This window comes from Canis lupus, chromosome 7 (assembly GCF_011100685.1).
Source record: "Canis lupus familiaris isolate Mischka breed German Shepherd chromosome 7, alternate assembly UU_Cfam_GSD_1.0, whole genome shotgun sequence".
NCBI lineage: Eukaryota > Metazoa > Chordata > Mammalia > Carnivora > Canidae > Canis > Canis lupus.
The window spans coordinates 9,088,919-9,105,775 of NC_049228.1; the positions used below are offsets into that span (position 1 = coordinate 9,088,919).

The 16,857-nt window shown below is 50.7% G+C and overlaps 1 protein-coding gene across 7 annotated transcripts in view; it reads left to right on the forward strand.

Moving 5' to 3' along the window:
• The window catches only part of HHAT (hedgehog acyltransferase), a 340,331-nt gene that overhangs the window by 290,136 nt on the left and 33,338 nt on the right, over window positions 1-16,857 (forward strand). The window contains exon 12 of one of the 7 annotated variants that reach the window (XM_038542060.1): window positions 3,412-3,818. The exons of the other annotated variants lie outside the window; for them this stretch is intronic. Within the exon in view, the coding sequence (XP_038397988.1) occupies window positions 3,412-3,419 (8 nt within the window). The 3' untranslated portion in view covers window positions 3,420-3,818. Of the gene's footprint in view, window positions 1-3,411; window positions 3,819-16,857 lie in introns of those variants that run through there. 7 annotated transcript variants of the gene reach the window in all.

The window sequence follows — 16,857 nt, forward strand, 5'->3', positions numbered from 1 at the left end:
CTACCCTGAACCATAGTGCAAACCAAAGCCACTTGCCCCTCCCTTTGCTCAAGCCATTTTGAAATGGTTTGGTTGCCTGCTCTCCCCAGAAGTCCTCATTATATGAGTAATAAAACTTTTCATACTCTCTTGGCACATGTGTGGCATCATCAATCTCAACAGCTGAACTACTTTTGCATGGGGGGCGGTCCTCAAGTAAATCAAATGCTGTTGTACTGATCCTCAGAGGACTGCTATGAATATATAGTCAACATATGTTTGGCTGAAAGAGACTTGAAGCTGTGCATTTATTATTCAGCCCTTCCTCCCATGGCAGTGCACTTGGTAGGGCTGGTGGAGGTGGGGAAAGGTCTCCCCACTCTTGGCAGTATTTTATTTTTCTTTCTGATGTTACACTGGTCTACGTTCATTATTCATCAGTAGAGGTTTGCAGTCTTGTCCTCAATAGCCAGTCTGCTTATTCAGTGCTATTTAGTTATTATCCCCAAGACCTAAATCCATATACACTTAGTGTTAAAGCCCTACAAGCTGATTGATTATGCACAATACCATATGCATTCTCCAGCAGTTTTTCCCCTCAAGTGAGGATTTATTTGTTCTATAGAGAACAAATAGTTGCTGTATGTGTATTGCATGTGCATTAATACAAAATACAGGATTAATTGTAAAATTACACAGAGGTCTGAACGTCCATTATGCAAAATGCAAAAACTGGTTGTATTATGAATGTTTGAATTAACATGCCTGCATGCAGAAATATTCAGGGAATTTGTGGTTTAGTTAAAGTGACACCAGAATTGAGCCTTTTAAAAACAGACCATTCCCAGCATAATGATTCTATAATTTATTCAGACTCAGAATCCAGCACTGTTGAATTTTGTGTTAAATAACCCAATTGGTGTATATGAAAACAGCTTCCAGTAATTCAAATCCTTAGAATCAGCCCAACTGTATAATCTTGGATTCAGCTAAATACTTGAGGAGGGCAGAAGGGATATTTAGCATGTATTTGGGTATATATTCAACTCTAGTACGTAATACTTAGGGATTATCCTCAAATATATGGCTGTCTTCAACTAGTGTTTGGAATTACATTCTGAGTCCCCTCTGACCACACAGCATACACAGGAGCCCTTTTTCTCCTTTATCTAAGTAACTTGGGAATGTAGAGGCATTTTCAGGAGCCTAAGCATAGCATAATTGCAAAGAGATTCATGAAACGAGATATGGACTCACATCAGCTCCTAAAGAGTAATTTAGATGGGTCTGAGTGGGTCAGACCAAGGTGATTGGCACACACAACTGGTCACATTGAATATAGCAGTGATTGGTAATGCTGGAGGCAAACCTTGCTATGGCCATGGTAGACCTTTGTGTACTACCATGATTCTCAGATAGTGGGATAGAGGTAATGCAGCATTTTTCCATTTGGGAGGATGGGCTGCTTGGAGCCATCCACAGTGTGTCTGAGAGGTGGCTGCCTCAGGTCCCGTGTTGACTCTGGCAGTGGCCACATGGGGGACAGTGTCATGAAAGGCCTTGATCTGTCATATATGGTGTCAATCAGCTTGTCTAGCTTCTGGGGGATGAGAAAGCAGCACATTGGAATATTGGCGTGGAGATGCAAGCTGGTGGTACAGAAATCATGCTACTGACAACCAGCCATGCTGGAGGGATGCTGGTTTTAAATATAGCAACAAGTTTGGTGTTAGAAAGACAAAATAGTACATCCAGGGCTTGGGTGTCTGTACCTCTGTAAGCCAGAAGTGGGCTCGCTCAGCAGCAGTGAACTTAGAGTTGTGAGGTGTCTGAGTATGTTCTTGCCAGAGCTTTGCCCTCTTCAGGCATCTTGCTGAATGTATGGGGGTTGGGGTAGGAAATGAGGCAGATCCACTCCTCATAATGATTTTGTGAGTAGGGCTTGATCTTGGTTTTAAAGAAAAGAAAATCAGAATTTTAGAGAAGTTAGTGTATGTAGCTAACAAGTGGTGGATCTCAGGATTCCTGAGTGCAAGGGCAATGCTCTCTTCTGGGGCTGAGCATTCTGGCTCCTGAAACTGCCCCCAGCTGTGAAGGCAGGCGATATTATTCCATTCTGCTTTATGGTCCCTCATCCTAGAGATAGTGCTGAAGTGAAGAGTATTTTTTAAAAAAATATTTCTATTTTTTAAAAGTGTTTTCCCCCAATATGGAGACCAACGTGGGGCTTGAACTCATAACTCTGAGATCAAGACCTGAGCTCAGATCAAGAGTCAGACACTTAACCGTCTGAGCCACTCAGGTGCCCTTAAAAGTTTTATTTAAGTTCCAGTGGGTTAACATGCAGTGTAATATTAGTTTTGGCAATTGTACTGCTGGGTATTTATTTACTTAAGGAATACAAAAATACTAATTCAAAGGGACACATGCACCCCATGCACCCCAGTGTCTATAGCAGCATTGTCAACAATAGCCAGATTGTGGAAAGAGCCCCAATGTCCATTGACTGATGAATGGTTCAAAGGAGTTGTGAGGGATACACACACACACACACACACACACACACACACACACACACACACACACACACACACCCCACACTGGAATATTACTCAGCCATCAAAAAGAACAAAGTCTTGCCATTTGCAATGACCTGGATGGAGCTAGAGTGTATTATGTGAAGCAAAGTAAGTCAGAGAAAGAAAAATAACCATATAAAATTTATTTTTGAAGGTTCCGTTTAAAGGGTTGTACTATAGGTGCATTCTTGAGTTTAACAAAGGGGGAAGTCTGATTATTTTGTGTTTTTAAGAAAAGGGCAAACATAATTCCTTATTTGCAGCCTTGGAATTTATCCACCTGTAAACATTTAAAGGGATTCATTCAGAGTTATGATTCAAACTCTTCATCAGAATATTCGGAAGCTCTTCTCTCTTTATCTCTTGCTAGATCAGCTGGACACCCCGTGTGCCCTTCAAGCTCTTGGACCCTTCTGTCCTTACAAGGTAGTGGGGAAGGTAGGGAAATGAGTGAGGTGTGTGGGCACTGGGCAGGTCTGTCCTTTACTGAAGTATTGCTTCATGGCACCTCCTTCTCTAGTTTGTCCAGGAGAGCCAAATACAGTGGTTTTGGTTTTGTCTTACATAGTCTCATGTTATAAAATCATAAAGAGAAAGAGGAGATAATCCACCATATTAAATTTTACTGCTGAAGTGCCACGTTGGGAAGTCCTGGGTAGCTGTCTCCTGGCCTCTGCTCGCACCTCAGATCCGGGGGTGTTACATGGTTGGTTCTCGGGCCGCCAGGGAGGCGAGTTCTGCTGAGTTCGAACATGTCCGTGGAAGCCAGGGCTGCTTTCTGCTGCCACAGGGATACTGACCAGAACTGGAAACTGAGAAGAACCCTTTCCTCCCCTCCTCCTCTCTGCCTCAGTCATTTAGGAACTGCTCAGAAGTGAGGAGCAACACAAGCTTAGTGATGGGGCCTGGACCATCCAGGAGAGAAAGAAGCATCGAAAACCTAGCTTCAAGCGAGAGAGTGGGCGCCTTGGCTTGCTGCTGGTGGCCTCTGGGCCATGAGGTGGTTGGTGACAAGGGACACTCCGAGAAGGGGCCAGTGGATCAGGAGGTGGGAACGTCACAACAGCCCTGAGCCCTGGCCCGGAGGCCCATGACCGGTGTGGCTGAGACAGTTGACATGATCCTCGCTTTCACCCTCATGATTGGCTCAGAGTTGAAGGAGGACCTAACAGTCAAGAGCAGGGGGAAGTCATTGGAGCCGATGTTAGCTACACACCAGTGGCTCAGCCACGCTGGGAGATTTCCATGAGACAGCGCTGACGCAGCAGAGCCTTGCCTGCCCCAGCCGGCGATATTAAATGTGCGGGTGGGTGGGAGAGGAGAGGGGAGGGGAGAGATGAAGGGGAGCGAGCAGGGAAGAAGCAGGGGTGCTGGGGAGGGAGAGAACTCAGGGCAAACACAACCTTGCCTCTGGCTCTCTAGCTGAAGGGTCCAAAGAGTGAAAAGTGTGCAGCCTTTCCAGCCTAGCTGTCCGGGCGAACTCCTTGCAGAGATCACGATGCCAGGAGTGAAGAAGTTTGTGTTGATTTCTTCACTTCATAGAAATCCAGAAACGGTGAAACGGTGAGCTGCTCTGGAGGGCACAACCCGGTACCTGCCGGGGGCACATGAGATGGACAGTCTTCCTGGAGGGCAGGGCTTCCTCCATCGAGGGCGGGTTTACCCAGAGGATAGAGACCACTGGAAGGTGCGTGCCTAGAGAGGGGAACAGCTCGGCAAGGCCGGCAGTGCCCAGACGTAGCCCGCATCTCCTTAGCCCCGTCCGCCCCTGCGTTCTCCACACTGGCTCTCGGCGCTCTGGGCCTGGGCCCGCCTCACAGGTGCCTCCCTGCTTGTCCAGGTGGCGCGCTCCGAGGTCAGGGGCCAGTCCTTCCCATGCCATCTTCCTCAGCCCTCACGTTATGCCCAGCACACGAGAACAAGCTTAAATAAATGCTGAACCAATGCTGGCTCATTCATTTATTCACCTACATCGGGAAATACCCTGAGATGATGATGTATCTTTTTACACCCTAATTCCTGTCTAACTGCAAGCTAGCTCTTCTTTTTTTTTCTTTCCTTTAAAAAAAAAAAAAAAAAGATTTAGAGAGTTCATGAGTAGGGAGAGGGGCAGAGGGAGAAGGAGGGAGAATCCTCAAGCTGACTCCCCACTGAGCATGGAGCCCAACATGGGGCTCGATCCCAGGACCCTGAGATCATGACCTGAGCTAAAACCAAGAGTTGGACACTTAACTGACTGAGCCACCCAGGTGCCCCCCAAGCCAGACTTCCAATCTCTCTGGTATCCCCAACACTTAGCCCAGCGCCCTGTGTATAGTAGGAGCTCAATGAGTGTTGAATGATGAGTTCTTCTTCAGGTCAGGTCCTTCCCAGCCTTCAGAACCAGATCGGAGCCAGGTCCTCCCAGGTGGAACACACGGCGGCCCCAAGAAAGGGGTGGGAGGCTCTCTCATGCGAAAGGGGCCAGTGGCTTTGGTCAGCACCACACTCTAGGTGTCGTTGGAGATGACACCAGCCGGCGCGGGGTGAGGGGCTGTCACAGTTCCTTCTTCCTCCACCACCTCAGGGCTCGTTCCTGGACACAGGCGGAACCGGACAGAAGAGACAGGCCCTGGGGCAGTCGGGTAGACACTTGCCCTGTCACTGTAGAGGAATCCGAGAAAGCACACTGAGGCCTGCTTCCACGCCCTGACGTGACCTGCACCGAAGGGGCGTCTGGGAACTCTACGAGGAGCCCAGAGTGTAGATATTGTGCTCTGAGGTCACAAACAAAACCCAGCCAGAAGCTGCGGCTGCTGGCAGCTGACTGTTAGCCCCGGGAGGAGAGTGAGCGGCGGCCACGTCTTAGGTCAGCCCCGGGACGCTCCCGCCGGCGGAACGGGAAGCGCAGAGGAGGCCGGGAAGGGCGCCAGTGGCTCCGTCCTCACTACAGCTGACACGAAGGCCTCACACCCCTGAGAAGGCCAGGCTGCCTGCCCTGTAGGGGGTGGTGCGGCCGAGGAAGAGGGTCTCCCCGGGAGCGGCCCCCGTGAAATCGCCTCTGCGCAGGCTGGCCGGTGTCCCCGTGAGCGGGGTTGCCGGGAGGGACCCGGGGGGGGGGACACAGCCGGGGTGGGTCCGGAGCCTCTGGCAGGGCTGCCCCTCTCCCACACGGACCCGCCACCCAGGCCACCAGCCAGAGTTGGTCCCACCAGCCTGAGGGGGACACGGTGCTCCTTCAGAACGGGATCTTCAAGGCACCGAAATGTCTTTTTCTGTAACCCGAGTCCCAAAAAAGTGTGTGAGTCACTTTCGACGTCAGGTAAATATGCTCATAAGCGCTTCACTAAGAATCTCTTGGACCTTGTGACATTTCCGCAGCCTGTTGGGACGTGGCCTTCTGCTCCCGGTGCAGCCCGGATGCCTCTCCCGGGGCCGGGGCAGGGCAGGACGGTTGGAGGGCTTTCGTTATATAGGGCGGGCTTTCGTTATATAGGGCTGTCACCTCTAAGAGGTGGCAGGGACCTGGGGGCCGCTGTCCCGCTCGCCTCAGAGGGAGCCTTCCCCAGGCCGTGTGCCCCGGGACTCCGCGCGGTGCTCTCGGGCCTGGGAGCCGGGGCCGCCGCCTGGCAGCCGCTCCTGTCACTTCGGCTGTGGCCCCCGCTCCTGTCTCCCCACGTGACGTGGGGTAAGTCTAATTCCCCCCTCGCGTGACCTTGTGTCTCTTTGCGGACTACACCTTGCCCTGGCAGCCTCCCGCGCTGGGGGCCCGTCCAGGCCCTCCGCGGGGTGACCCCGGTGGCGGTGGCTGTGGTACAGCCTGGGGCTGGAGGGGCCAGCCTCACCCGGGCTTCACGGGCGCGTGCTCCGTCCCACCTGTGCCCGCTGGCCCGGTGGCAGTGACGGTGGCCGCCGTCCTGGAGCAGCGGCCGTGCTGGGGGTGGCCCTGTGCCTCCCCGCTGGCCCCGCAGAGCCCTGGGGGCTTCAGCACGCGTGGGTTGACGTAGAGCCCTGAGGGGGCTCCTGCCCCCCTCCTCCGTCCCCGAAACAGCCAGGGCTCCCCGAGGCCCCGCGGCTGCCTCCCCCGGGCCCGGGCCACCAGAGGGCTGAGCTGCTCTGAACACGGCGCCCAGCTGCTGGCCGGAGGGTGACACTGTGGCTGCCAGGGCACCCCGAGCCCCTCTTGCCTGCTCCCCAGAAGTGAGCTGCTGTCCCATGTCCCACTTGTCCATGTTGGGGCCACGCTTTCCTGAACTGATTTCCGAGCTGTTCTGTGCTCCTGTCGGCTTCCTTCTCGGGAAGGCACCAGGCAGCCCGGGGCGCTGGGGTCCCCACGAGTGAGACCAGGCCTGTGGGCTCAGGACCCACAGACAGAAGCTGCCCTGTGCCCCAACGCTGCCCCCTGAGACACAGGTGGCCACCTGCGGCCTGGTCCCGGTCACGGGGGGGCGGGGGGCAGGAGCCACTTTCCAAGCAGCAGCTGCTGGAAGATGGGGCACAGACGGGCTCTTTGGGCCGTGGCGCCTCCAGTGCTCAAACCCACCCCTTGCTCAGCACCGAGGGGAGCAAGATGGGTTTTGCAGAGGCCGCGCGTGGGGACAGGTGAGAACAAAGCCGTCTCTGACAGGCGGACGGTTCCTTGCTCTTCCCCAGGGGCAGATGGCCTTCCGGGCCCACCGTCACCTGCGAGAGCTCCAGGAAGAGCTGCCACCACGACCACTGGAGCCTGGTTTTATTATCCTTCTGTTCTTTGCTGAGAAATTTAAGTCAAGTAATTTGCAGTCCCTTATCTAACAACTGCTATAGGAAAAGAGGGTGTCAGGCACATCGCTTGACATCACCTCTCGGACCTCGACGTGGCTCAGGCGTGGCTCTCTCTCTCCCCTTGCAGCTCGCCCTGTACGTTCCCTGGGGAGTTAGGAAGCCGGGCTGGCCTGGAGTGGCTTTCCTGCTCTGCTGTCCCCTGGCGAAGCCTAGGTGCCCATGAGCCTCTTGTCCCAGGCACACCCACAGCCAGGGGCACTCCAGTCAGGTGGCTTCAGAGGCCCGAGCTGGGGAAATGGGGGCCAGGGGTACATCCATATGGTTGCTTGTTCAGGGATTTTGCAACAAGTCGTCTTTTTAATCACCTGTAGTTAGGGACTTGGGAGTCTGGTGAAGGAGGACTCCAAGGCCCGCCACCGTGTCTGTGTCTGTGCTGCTTCCGGCTCCCCATTCTTCATTGCCCACTTACGGCGTGTGCCCTGGCCCCAGTGCCCTGTGGGGAGACAAGCAGGTTCATGGACTCTCAGACCCGATTCTGCCTCTGTTCTGAAAGAAGGACCTCCTGCACTGTGCTCGGGCCTCCTGTCCCCCCTCGGCTGCGTTCCTTGCATTCCCCGCGGGAGGAAGCCCGGTGTCTCCCGAGCCTGTGCTGCGTTGGGGGCTCCCGCTGCCGAAGTGTGCCTCTGCCCCCTGCCCCTGGTGTCTCCCCCTCCTCATGCAGGTGTCCCCTCAAACCTCTTCTAAGGGTAGATTGATTGATTGATTGATTGATTGATTTATGAGAGACACACAGAGAGAGAGACAGAGAGAGGCAGAGACACAGGCAGAGGGAGAAGCAGGCTCCATGCAGGGAGCCCGACGCAGGACTCGATCCCGGGTCTCTAGGATCAGGCCCTGGGCTGAAGGTAGCACTAAACCGCTGAGCCACCCCAGCTGCCCGAGGGTAGATTTTTATACATAAGCACGCAGCACTTTTCCCTTCTCCGTGTTCCTGGATGGATATTGCCTGGTCTATCAGCCGCTCCTCCCGGGACGTGCTCCCGGACCTCCTCCATTCCATATTTGCATAGTTGGATTAGGACACAAAAACTGGGGCAGCCCGGGTGGCTCAGCGGTTTAGCACCACCTGCTGCCCAGGGCCTGATCCTGGGGACCTGGGATCGAGTCCCACATCGGGCTCCCTGCATGGAGCCTGCTTCTCCCTCTGCCTCTCTCTCTCTCTCTGTGTCTCTCATGAATAAATAAATAAAATCTTAAAAAAAAAAAAACTGTGAAGCTCAGCTGTTTTCATTATAGTGAAATTTCAGCTTACGAGGGTCAGCCCATCAGCCCAGCCTACGCAGCGGTTTGAGAGTCTCGTCTCTGCTGTTTGCCCCGAGTCTTTCATTGTCTGCACCTTTAGGTAACGGGGCCGAGGAGCCGAACCTGAAAGGGTAGGTGAAGTGTCGGGGCCCCCGAGCACCCTCTCAGCCATCAGTGGCACCTGCTCCCGGGCCTCAGACGAAGGTGCAGACTGTACATGGCAGGGATCGATGCTGCCTGTCTTAATGCCGGGCACACAGCAGGTGCCTCATAAATACCAGCGTGGGTGAGCGGTCACCGGGGCTGTGTGGCAGGGAGCCTGACCCACAAGGTGCATGTCCCTTTGTTTGAGGGACGTGCCTTCCATGAGCTCACTTGCGAGGTGGCATCCACTGTGCTGAGCAGCGTGGTCATGAGTGAGCAATGAAGAGCAGCCCTAATTAGACTGTATTAAAAACACAGGTGAAGGAAGAGCAACAGCTGGGAGGCGTGTTCTGACGGTGTAGCCTCTGGTCCCAGTGACAGGAGCTGGGACTATGGCACCAACTGCGGGGACAGCGTCCTGGGAAGCAAGTCCCCACCCATTTGGCTCCAGAGAGAGAAAATGCACGTGTTCTCAGCACTGCCGGCTGTGCTGTCAGAGTGAGAAAAAGTGGCTCTGGCTTGTTCTCCGCACATCCTCAATTTCACACGAAATGATTTTACTTTATGGAAGTGAGTGCCTCCGTCAGGCTTCTGCCCATGAGGCTTGTGTCAGGAGGTAAGAGAGGATGAAAAAAATGCATCCTGGCTTGGCTGCATCAGGACATGAAATTGCCCGTGAATAGCGTGATTTACTAACGACCGTTGTTCGTGCCGGCTAGCACGTGCACACGGGCCCCGCAAACCACTCCTGCTCGGATGCCAGGAAGCTCCCGTGGGGGCCTGGAGACACCCCCTCCTCTGTGTCCCTCCTCCTTATGGAGGCCCTGGGAGCGTGCTCTTTAATGGATACAGCCTAAGTTGGGCCCTCAGCAAGACAAGGGATGTAGATGTGCTCATCAATGCTTTCTTTGTCCTCCCTTACAAAAATGGAGAAATTGAGGCTTCTAGAGGCATGTGACCTAGTGATTTAGTGGTGGATGATGCCTGAAAATCCAGACTTGCTGTTTCCCCCTTCCTGCTCTTACCTTAGGCACCGTGGGTAGAGTTGCTAAGGAAGGGGACGAGATGGGACGTAAGGGCCCAATGTGGGCTTTTCCCTCTGGTGGCCCGAGCTACTGCTTTGGGAGCTTGGGTGGCCCAGGGCACTTGGAGTCATACAGCCCTGAGTTCCAGTTTGGCCTGATGAACAATTAGCTGTTAAGCCATGGGAAAGTTACTCTACTTCTCTGAGACCTAGTTTCCTTTTTCTGTGAAATGGGATTAATGATCCCCACCCCACCCCCCATAAGGCAGCTGCGAGAATGTGGAATGTGCCCAGCCGTGCACCTGGGTACACATAAGCTCCATAACCGTCTGTCTTCTCTGCTCCGTGAAAGAGCTCGGTCATTGTGAACAAGTCTGTCAACAGAAAGTTCTTCCCCGATTTTCCATGGAGTTCCCCTAGAACAGTGCTTCCCAAAGTGTGGTTCTTAGACCAGCAGTATCTATGCCATCTGGGAATGTGTTAGAAGTGCACATCTCACGCCTGGCCTGGGCCCCCTGGATCAGAAACTGTGGGTTGGGAGTCTGGCATTCTCTTTCGATGTGGCCTCCAGGTGGTTCTGATGTGGGCTCATGTTGGGAAACCAGTGCCATAGGATTTCGTGCTTTAATATCATGGACAGATTAGAACCATCTAGTCCTTCTTTCTCATGAAGAGACACAAAAGAGACAGCTGAGCATTTTTGGGAAAAGCCCTAAGGCCTCAAACCCTATGTTTATAAACTATATGAAGGTAAGAAATTGTTATTTAACCCTAAAGTGGCAAGAACCTGTTCTTAACACCTCCTGTCCCTCTCCCCATGTGTTTGGAAATAGACCCAGCAGTTTACAGGCTTCAAACTGGGACAGCTTTGCTTTTGCTGTGTATCCTTCCATAACGTAGCTCTCTGATGGGAAGAGGCTCCTGCCCTATAGCTTTATTAAGGTTACAGCTCTAAATTTAGCTCTGGAGGAAGGTCTGCAGGCTCAGGACTGTTTGATGAATGGCTCCACATTATCTCCAGGCTGGGAGTACTGGAGTAAATAAGATTTAAATAAAGCTACCAAGGCACCTTATCATTTCCCCCCATCAGGCCTGAATATTGTTAAAAATAAAGCGCTGTCAGGAGCTAGCTCTTTTAAAAGAGGCAATAGTGTGTAAAGTTATTCTGAATAATTAATGAAATGACAGTAGCAAAGCTGGTGAGATGGTGCAGAGAGTGCCAGGGCACACGGGTAGTGGTGCTTCTCAGAGCCTGAGCCAGCACCCTAGGACTAGATCTAGTCTGATCTAGCTGGTTCTCTAAGGAGAAGAACACTCAACCTCTGCTGGCCTCAGGGTAGAAAATGTCAGCAAAGCAGGACAGTATATGTATAGAGTGGGGAGCTGGTATTCAGCCTACCTAACAAATGTAAGGCACGGGCACAGACCCGGCAATCCAAAGAGACGGCAACCATGTGCTGGAGCAAGTCCTGGAAGCCCCTACAGAACCAGGGGTTTACCCCTTTTGATGTGAAATCAGAGAACAGGTCATGAGGGAAAGGCTGGGATCCTGGCTTTTACTAACTGGTAGGCTAGTGAATCAGCCTGTTGACCTTGGGTAGAGTTCCTCTGACGTGCAGAAGCCGAATGTCAGCCCCAAGGGTACTCTGTGAGGCAGTGCTCAGGGTCGTGAGAGGGAATGTATTCATTGGCCCCCAAATCCAACAGTCACCAAGTCCTATGACTCTCTTTTCTGCAGCATCTCCTGGATCACCTCTTCGTTCCATTTCCCCATTGGCTATCCTTCTCTGAGCCTACCGCTTCACAAAGGATGTCCATGGAGGTTGAAATTCATCAGCCTCATCATCAAGATGACAAAGTGGGCCATTCCATATGCACCTGCATCCCCAGGGATATGGGTAGCTATGTTGATGGCATTTGATAGTTATAATACGTCCTTCACGATTGCGGGCTTGGGTTTCAACTGAGGAGTTTATCTGTGGAGGTGAGACGTCTTTCCTTTGTAGCCTAATGGCTCTCAGGAATAATGGGAACCTCTTCTTCTCCCTTAGAATGGGTTTGAGTCACTGAGTGACATTGCTGCTCTATGGGACCAGAAAGCCAGAGTCCATCCGTTCAGCTCTAGGGATCCAAGAGCCAACCTGAGAGTGAGTGTTCCTTAATCCCAAGGAGGGCTGTGATGCAGCAAGGTGACAACTGAGCAGTAGATGAGCGAGAGGATCAGTGGGCAACAGGACATCGGAGCCTCTGGCTAGAAAACTTGTCTGGGTGGGTGGAAGGAGGAGGCTAGAGCATTGTTAGTGGTAAAAGATAGATAAGTAGGTAAGTGTAGGTAAAAACTAAGAGACAGACTGAAGTCCTTCAGACCTTTCTCCAAATAGGATTGAACCTGATACTCTGGGCTTGGAATGTGGGCCCTGGGTCCTTTGGAGGCAGTGTGGCTTCAAGCAAGGATATTGGTATATGTTAATGACTTTTAAGAGTGTTGTAAGGATCCACTAAGACTGTGTATCCTTCGTAAACTGTACAGTAGATTGCGTATGCCTCATAAAGTACTTGCGTGTGGACAAAGGTGCTGGTGCTGGCTCACGGGGAGGAAGGGCAGGAAAAAGTCTTCCCAGCAAAGCTGTTCATATGGTGGTCACCAGCTACTTTCTCTAGGTAGCTGGTTGGCAGTAGGATGTGGCCTTTGAAAAATCCCTGTTAGAGCCAAAATGGCAGTCACGGGCTCAGGAGCGCGGCCCAAACTGACAACCAAGTGAGCCTGGATGGGGGAGTCCAGCAACTCGATTAACTCCTCTCCCATTAGGAAGGATTGATTTCTTCCCTGGGGGAGGGATTTGTGCTGATTCAGCTGCTGCGAGTGTCTGCATAGTGAGGAAAGCCCTTAGCGTCGTCCTGCTCAGAGGCCCCAGTGGAAGCGAGCATGAGTGAGCCCACTGTTCAGTCCCACGCACGGCAGGTCCTCCTACCCCTCGGGAGATGGAAGATTGAACACCTGTCATCATTTAAAATGTGAATCGTATCTTCTTGCATGTGCATCTTTTGTTTGAATACCTTAGACCCTATATAACCTAGGACATTGCAGTGGAATACTGCAAGTCTGTGATTCGCTAATATTCCACTGTTACTTTAAAAATGTGTTTTGGGGTTTTTTTTCCCAATTTTTAAATTGTTTTACAACTTTATTGAGAAGTAATTTATGCACAGTAAAACATATGCACAGTAAAATATATCCGTCGAAATATATATAAATATATCCAGTTGTACATACCCTTGAAAACATTCCCATAATCAAGATACAAAACATTTTCACCAACCCCAAAGATTCCTGGTGTCCCCTTCATAATCTGTCCCTCCCTCTGCTCCAGCCCCTGGCAACCACTGACAGGCTTTTGGTTACTGTAAGTCAATTTTCATTTTACATAAATGCAATAATGTACATTATAATTTTGTCAATGCCTTTTGTTCAGCATAGAATTTTTTATTGTGGCAAATTACATATAACATAAAATTTGCCATTTTAACCATTTTTAAGTGCACAGTTCAGTGGCATTAAGCACATTCACACTGCTATGCAACCATCACCACCATCCATCTCCAGAACCTTTTTGATCCTGCAAAACTGAAACTCTTGTACCGTTACTCTCCCCAGCCCCTAGCAGCTGCCATTCTACTTTGTGTCCCTATGAATTCAGCTACTCTAGGGACCTGGTATGTAGCCTTTGTCCTTTTGTGTCTGGCTTATTTCATTTAGCATAATGTCTTCAAGCTTCATCCATGTTGTAGCCTGTGTCAGGATTTCCTTCCTTTTAAGGCCAACGTTCCGTTGTATGTATAGGGTACATTTTGTTTTTCCATTCATCTGTGAGTGGACACTTCGGTTGTTTCCCCTTTTAGGTTATTGTACATAATGCTGCTGTGAACATGGGCACACAAATATCTCTTCTAGTTCTTTCAGTTCTTTTGGATATATATGTGATAATTCTATGTCTTAAGTTTTTGAGGAACCTCCATGCTGTGTTCCACAGTGGCTGCAAACATTTTAGAATGTTCCCTTTTAAACAGTGGTTTTCATTAGATTTGCTGCTTGTTCTGATTGTCCCATCATTTTCCAGAAAACCAATTTAATACATCCTTTGACTCCTCATGGCCCTGCATGTCGATGATGGTCTTTTCCTTCACTATCCTGAGCCTCAGCCTTTCCAGTCTTTTCCAGATTGATGTAATTGCTCAGAAAATTGCTCAGCCATAATAACCTCAAGTAAAATTACACTGCTTGCTTTCTTTTAGCAATAGACATTTCCCTCTGTGTCCTACCTGTTCTTATTAGCTGTAGTTATTATACAGCTCACCAGTGTCCTATTAACAATATCATGATACAACCACCTACATCCTATTAACTCCGTCTATTATACCACCTACATTGATCTTCTTAATTGAATCTACTGTGCTATACATCCTACTTATTATGCATTTACCTATATCTGTCAAATAATCTTCCCGGTAACCGTATTACCCAATCTTTTGCAAGTGTTGTCTGACCTGTTAGCATCCTGTTTGTAATATCTTCAGTGCTGCCTAGTTGTCATCTGTTAAGACGCTCAAATGTTTAGATCTTAATAGGTCTACGTATCAAAAGCCCACCAGGATGCATCATTGAATCTGGGGGCTTAGCCATGAATATACCGAGTGTGCAGGGGGCTTTGACCTTGAAGTACTCGCTTAAGAGGGATCTTTTCCTTTGATCAATACCATACTTCCCACCAGGCTTTATGAGCCACATTAATGTGTGTGTGTGTGTGTGTGTGTGTGTGTGTGTGTGTGTGTGTGCATGGGGTCAGGGATGCCAGGATATGGGAATTGACACACTGTGGATTGGAAATCCTGGTGCAAAGGGAGAGCTTGGGAGGAGAACACAGAGGGGAGAGGCCAGGGGAAGTTGAGGGCTACAGGATGAGGCCGGTGTTCACTTGGCAGGATAGAACTCTTTTTGGATGCCATCTCTTTTGTTAATGGCTGACAAGCCTGGATGACTGCATCATGGCAACCCCCGAATGTTGCCAGAACATTGGGATGTTGCCCATCCCAATTTCCTTTTCTGTGCTCATCCGAGGCCTGATGAAGAGCAGGCCCTGCCCCCAAGCACCGCTCAGCACTTGGACCTCCTCAGCGCTTGGGTAGCAGCTGCCACAGTCAAAGACCCCGGGCCTATAGGCAACCCACACAGGGGGATGTTGATGTCTGATGTCCAGGACAGGGCCAGGCACACAGCAGATGCTCATGAAATGCTGGTTGAAGACTGTGGAAGGGTGACTTGTGGAAACTGTTTTTTCCTCGTCATCGTAGATCTTATTCCTGAGGTCGGGAAAAGTTAAGGGGTCCTTGGCAGCCATCCAGTACACACGGGGGCTACTATCTATAGGAACGCTCCTGTTCAAAGGGCCAGTGAGCCAGGTAGACAGAACAGCTTCACACGTAAACTATGTACATGGACTTCTCAGGTGGTCCTATAGCATTTCTGAAACACTTTTTAAAAGCACAACCAAATCTGTGATCTTTTTAAATTTCATGTGCTTCTGTTTATTTTTGGCCTCCCATTGTGTGGATGGAGAAACTGAGGCCCTCCTAGGGTCTCATAGTAGAGTCAGGATTACAAGTCCCCACACTGCGGTCTACCTGCCTCTGTGCCTGGCAGACAGTTAATGGTGGAGGGAATTTTCAGGGCCTAACTGTGGTCCAAACTGAACATGTACATGCCACACTTCCAGGCAGTACTGGGGATATTCCCCCCCTATAGTTCTGTGTGCTGGCTAGAAGCTTTCACAAGGATGTCCCCCACGGGCCAAGCACAGCTGTCCAATGACCCAGGCCCAGCTTTGTGTAAATGAAACATCCCCATTCTCCCACCTCCATAGCCAGCCTTTGGGTTCTGTGTTTACCAAACACCTGCCAGCACATCATCCTAAACACAGCTGAAGTCTGGGACTGCTCCCCGTGCCTGAAGCCCTCTCCCTAATTCCAGCTTCCTGAGCCTACTGGGGAGCAGATGTTGACAGGTCCCCTGGCATCTGTGTCTGAGCCACAGAGGAAAGACATCTGAGAGCCTCCAGGCAGGATGGATCCATTTTGAAGCTTGAAAAATACCTGGCTATACTGGGCTTAATGGTGCCTCCCCCCAAATTCATGTCTATCTGGAACCTCAGAATGTGACTTCATTTGGAAATAGGGTTTTTTGCCGATGTAATTAGGTAAGTGTCTTGAGAAGAATTCTTCCTGGATATAGAGTAGGCCCTAAATCCAATGACTGGTGTTCTTAGGAAAGGACACAGAGGTACACAGAAAGGAAGGCCTTTTTTTTTTTTTTTTTTTTTTTTTTTTTGAGAGGAAGGCCATTTGAAGACAGAGTCCGGGGTTGGAGGTATGTTGCCATAAGTCAAGGGCTGTCTGAGGTCATCCAACAATGGAAGAGGCAAGGGAGGAGTCTCCCTTAGAGCCTTTCGAGAGAGGATGACCCTGCCAACACCTAGATTTCAGACTTCTGGCATCTGGAAGTGTGAGAGAATGCATTTCTGTTGTTTGAAGCCAGTAAATTTGTGGTAATTTGCTCCAGCAGCCACAGAAAGCTAATACACTGGCTGACTAGCAGACAGGAGATAGGAAGGACTATAGGGCTGGTCCTAGAGCCAGGCTCTTGGGAATCCTCTGTTCCTCTTGTTTCTGTGGCCTTCAGGGCCTACGAGAATTCTTGTGCCAAGCCAGTCTATAGAGCAAGTTGAAAACAGGAGTTCAGAGGAAGACCAGAGCTGAACTCCCCTGTTGTCACTCTAATCTCAGTGGGGCAAGACTGCTGTGTCCTCTCCCCAGGGTTATTACTACCTTTTCTCATAGGCCAGACACCCTGCAGGCCTTTCCATCATTTCACACATTCCTTCCTTATGCCTTAGTCAACTCGCAGACAGGATGGCTTGAACAACAGCCATTTATTCCTCACAGTTCCAGGACTGGAAAGTCCAAGATCAAGATGTGATCTGACTTGGTACCTGGTGAGGACCCCGTCCTAACTTCTAGGTGGCCACCTCACTG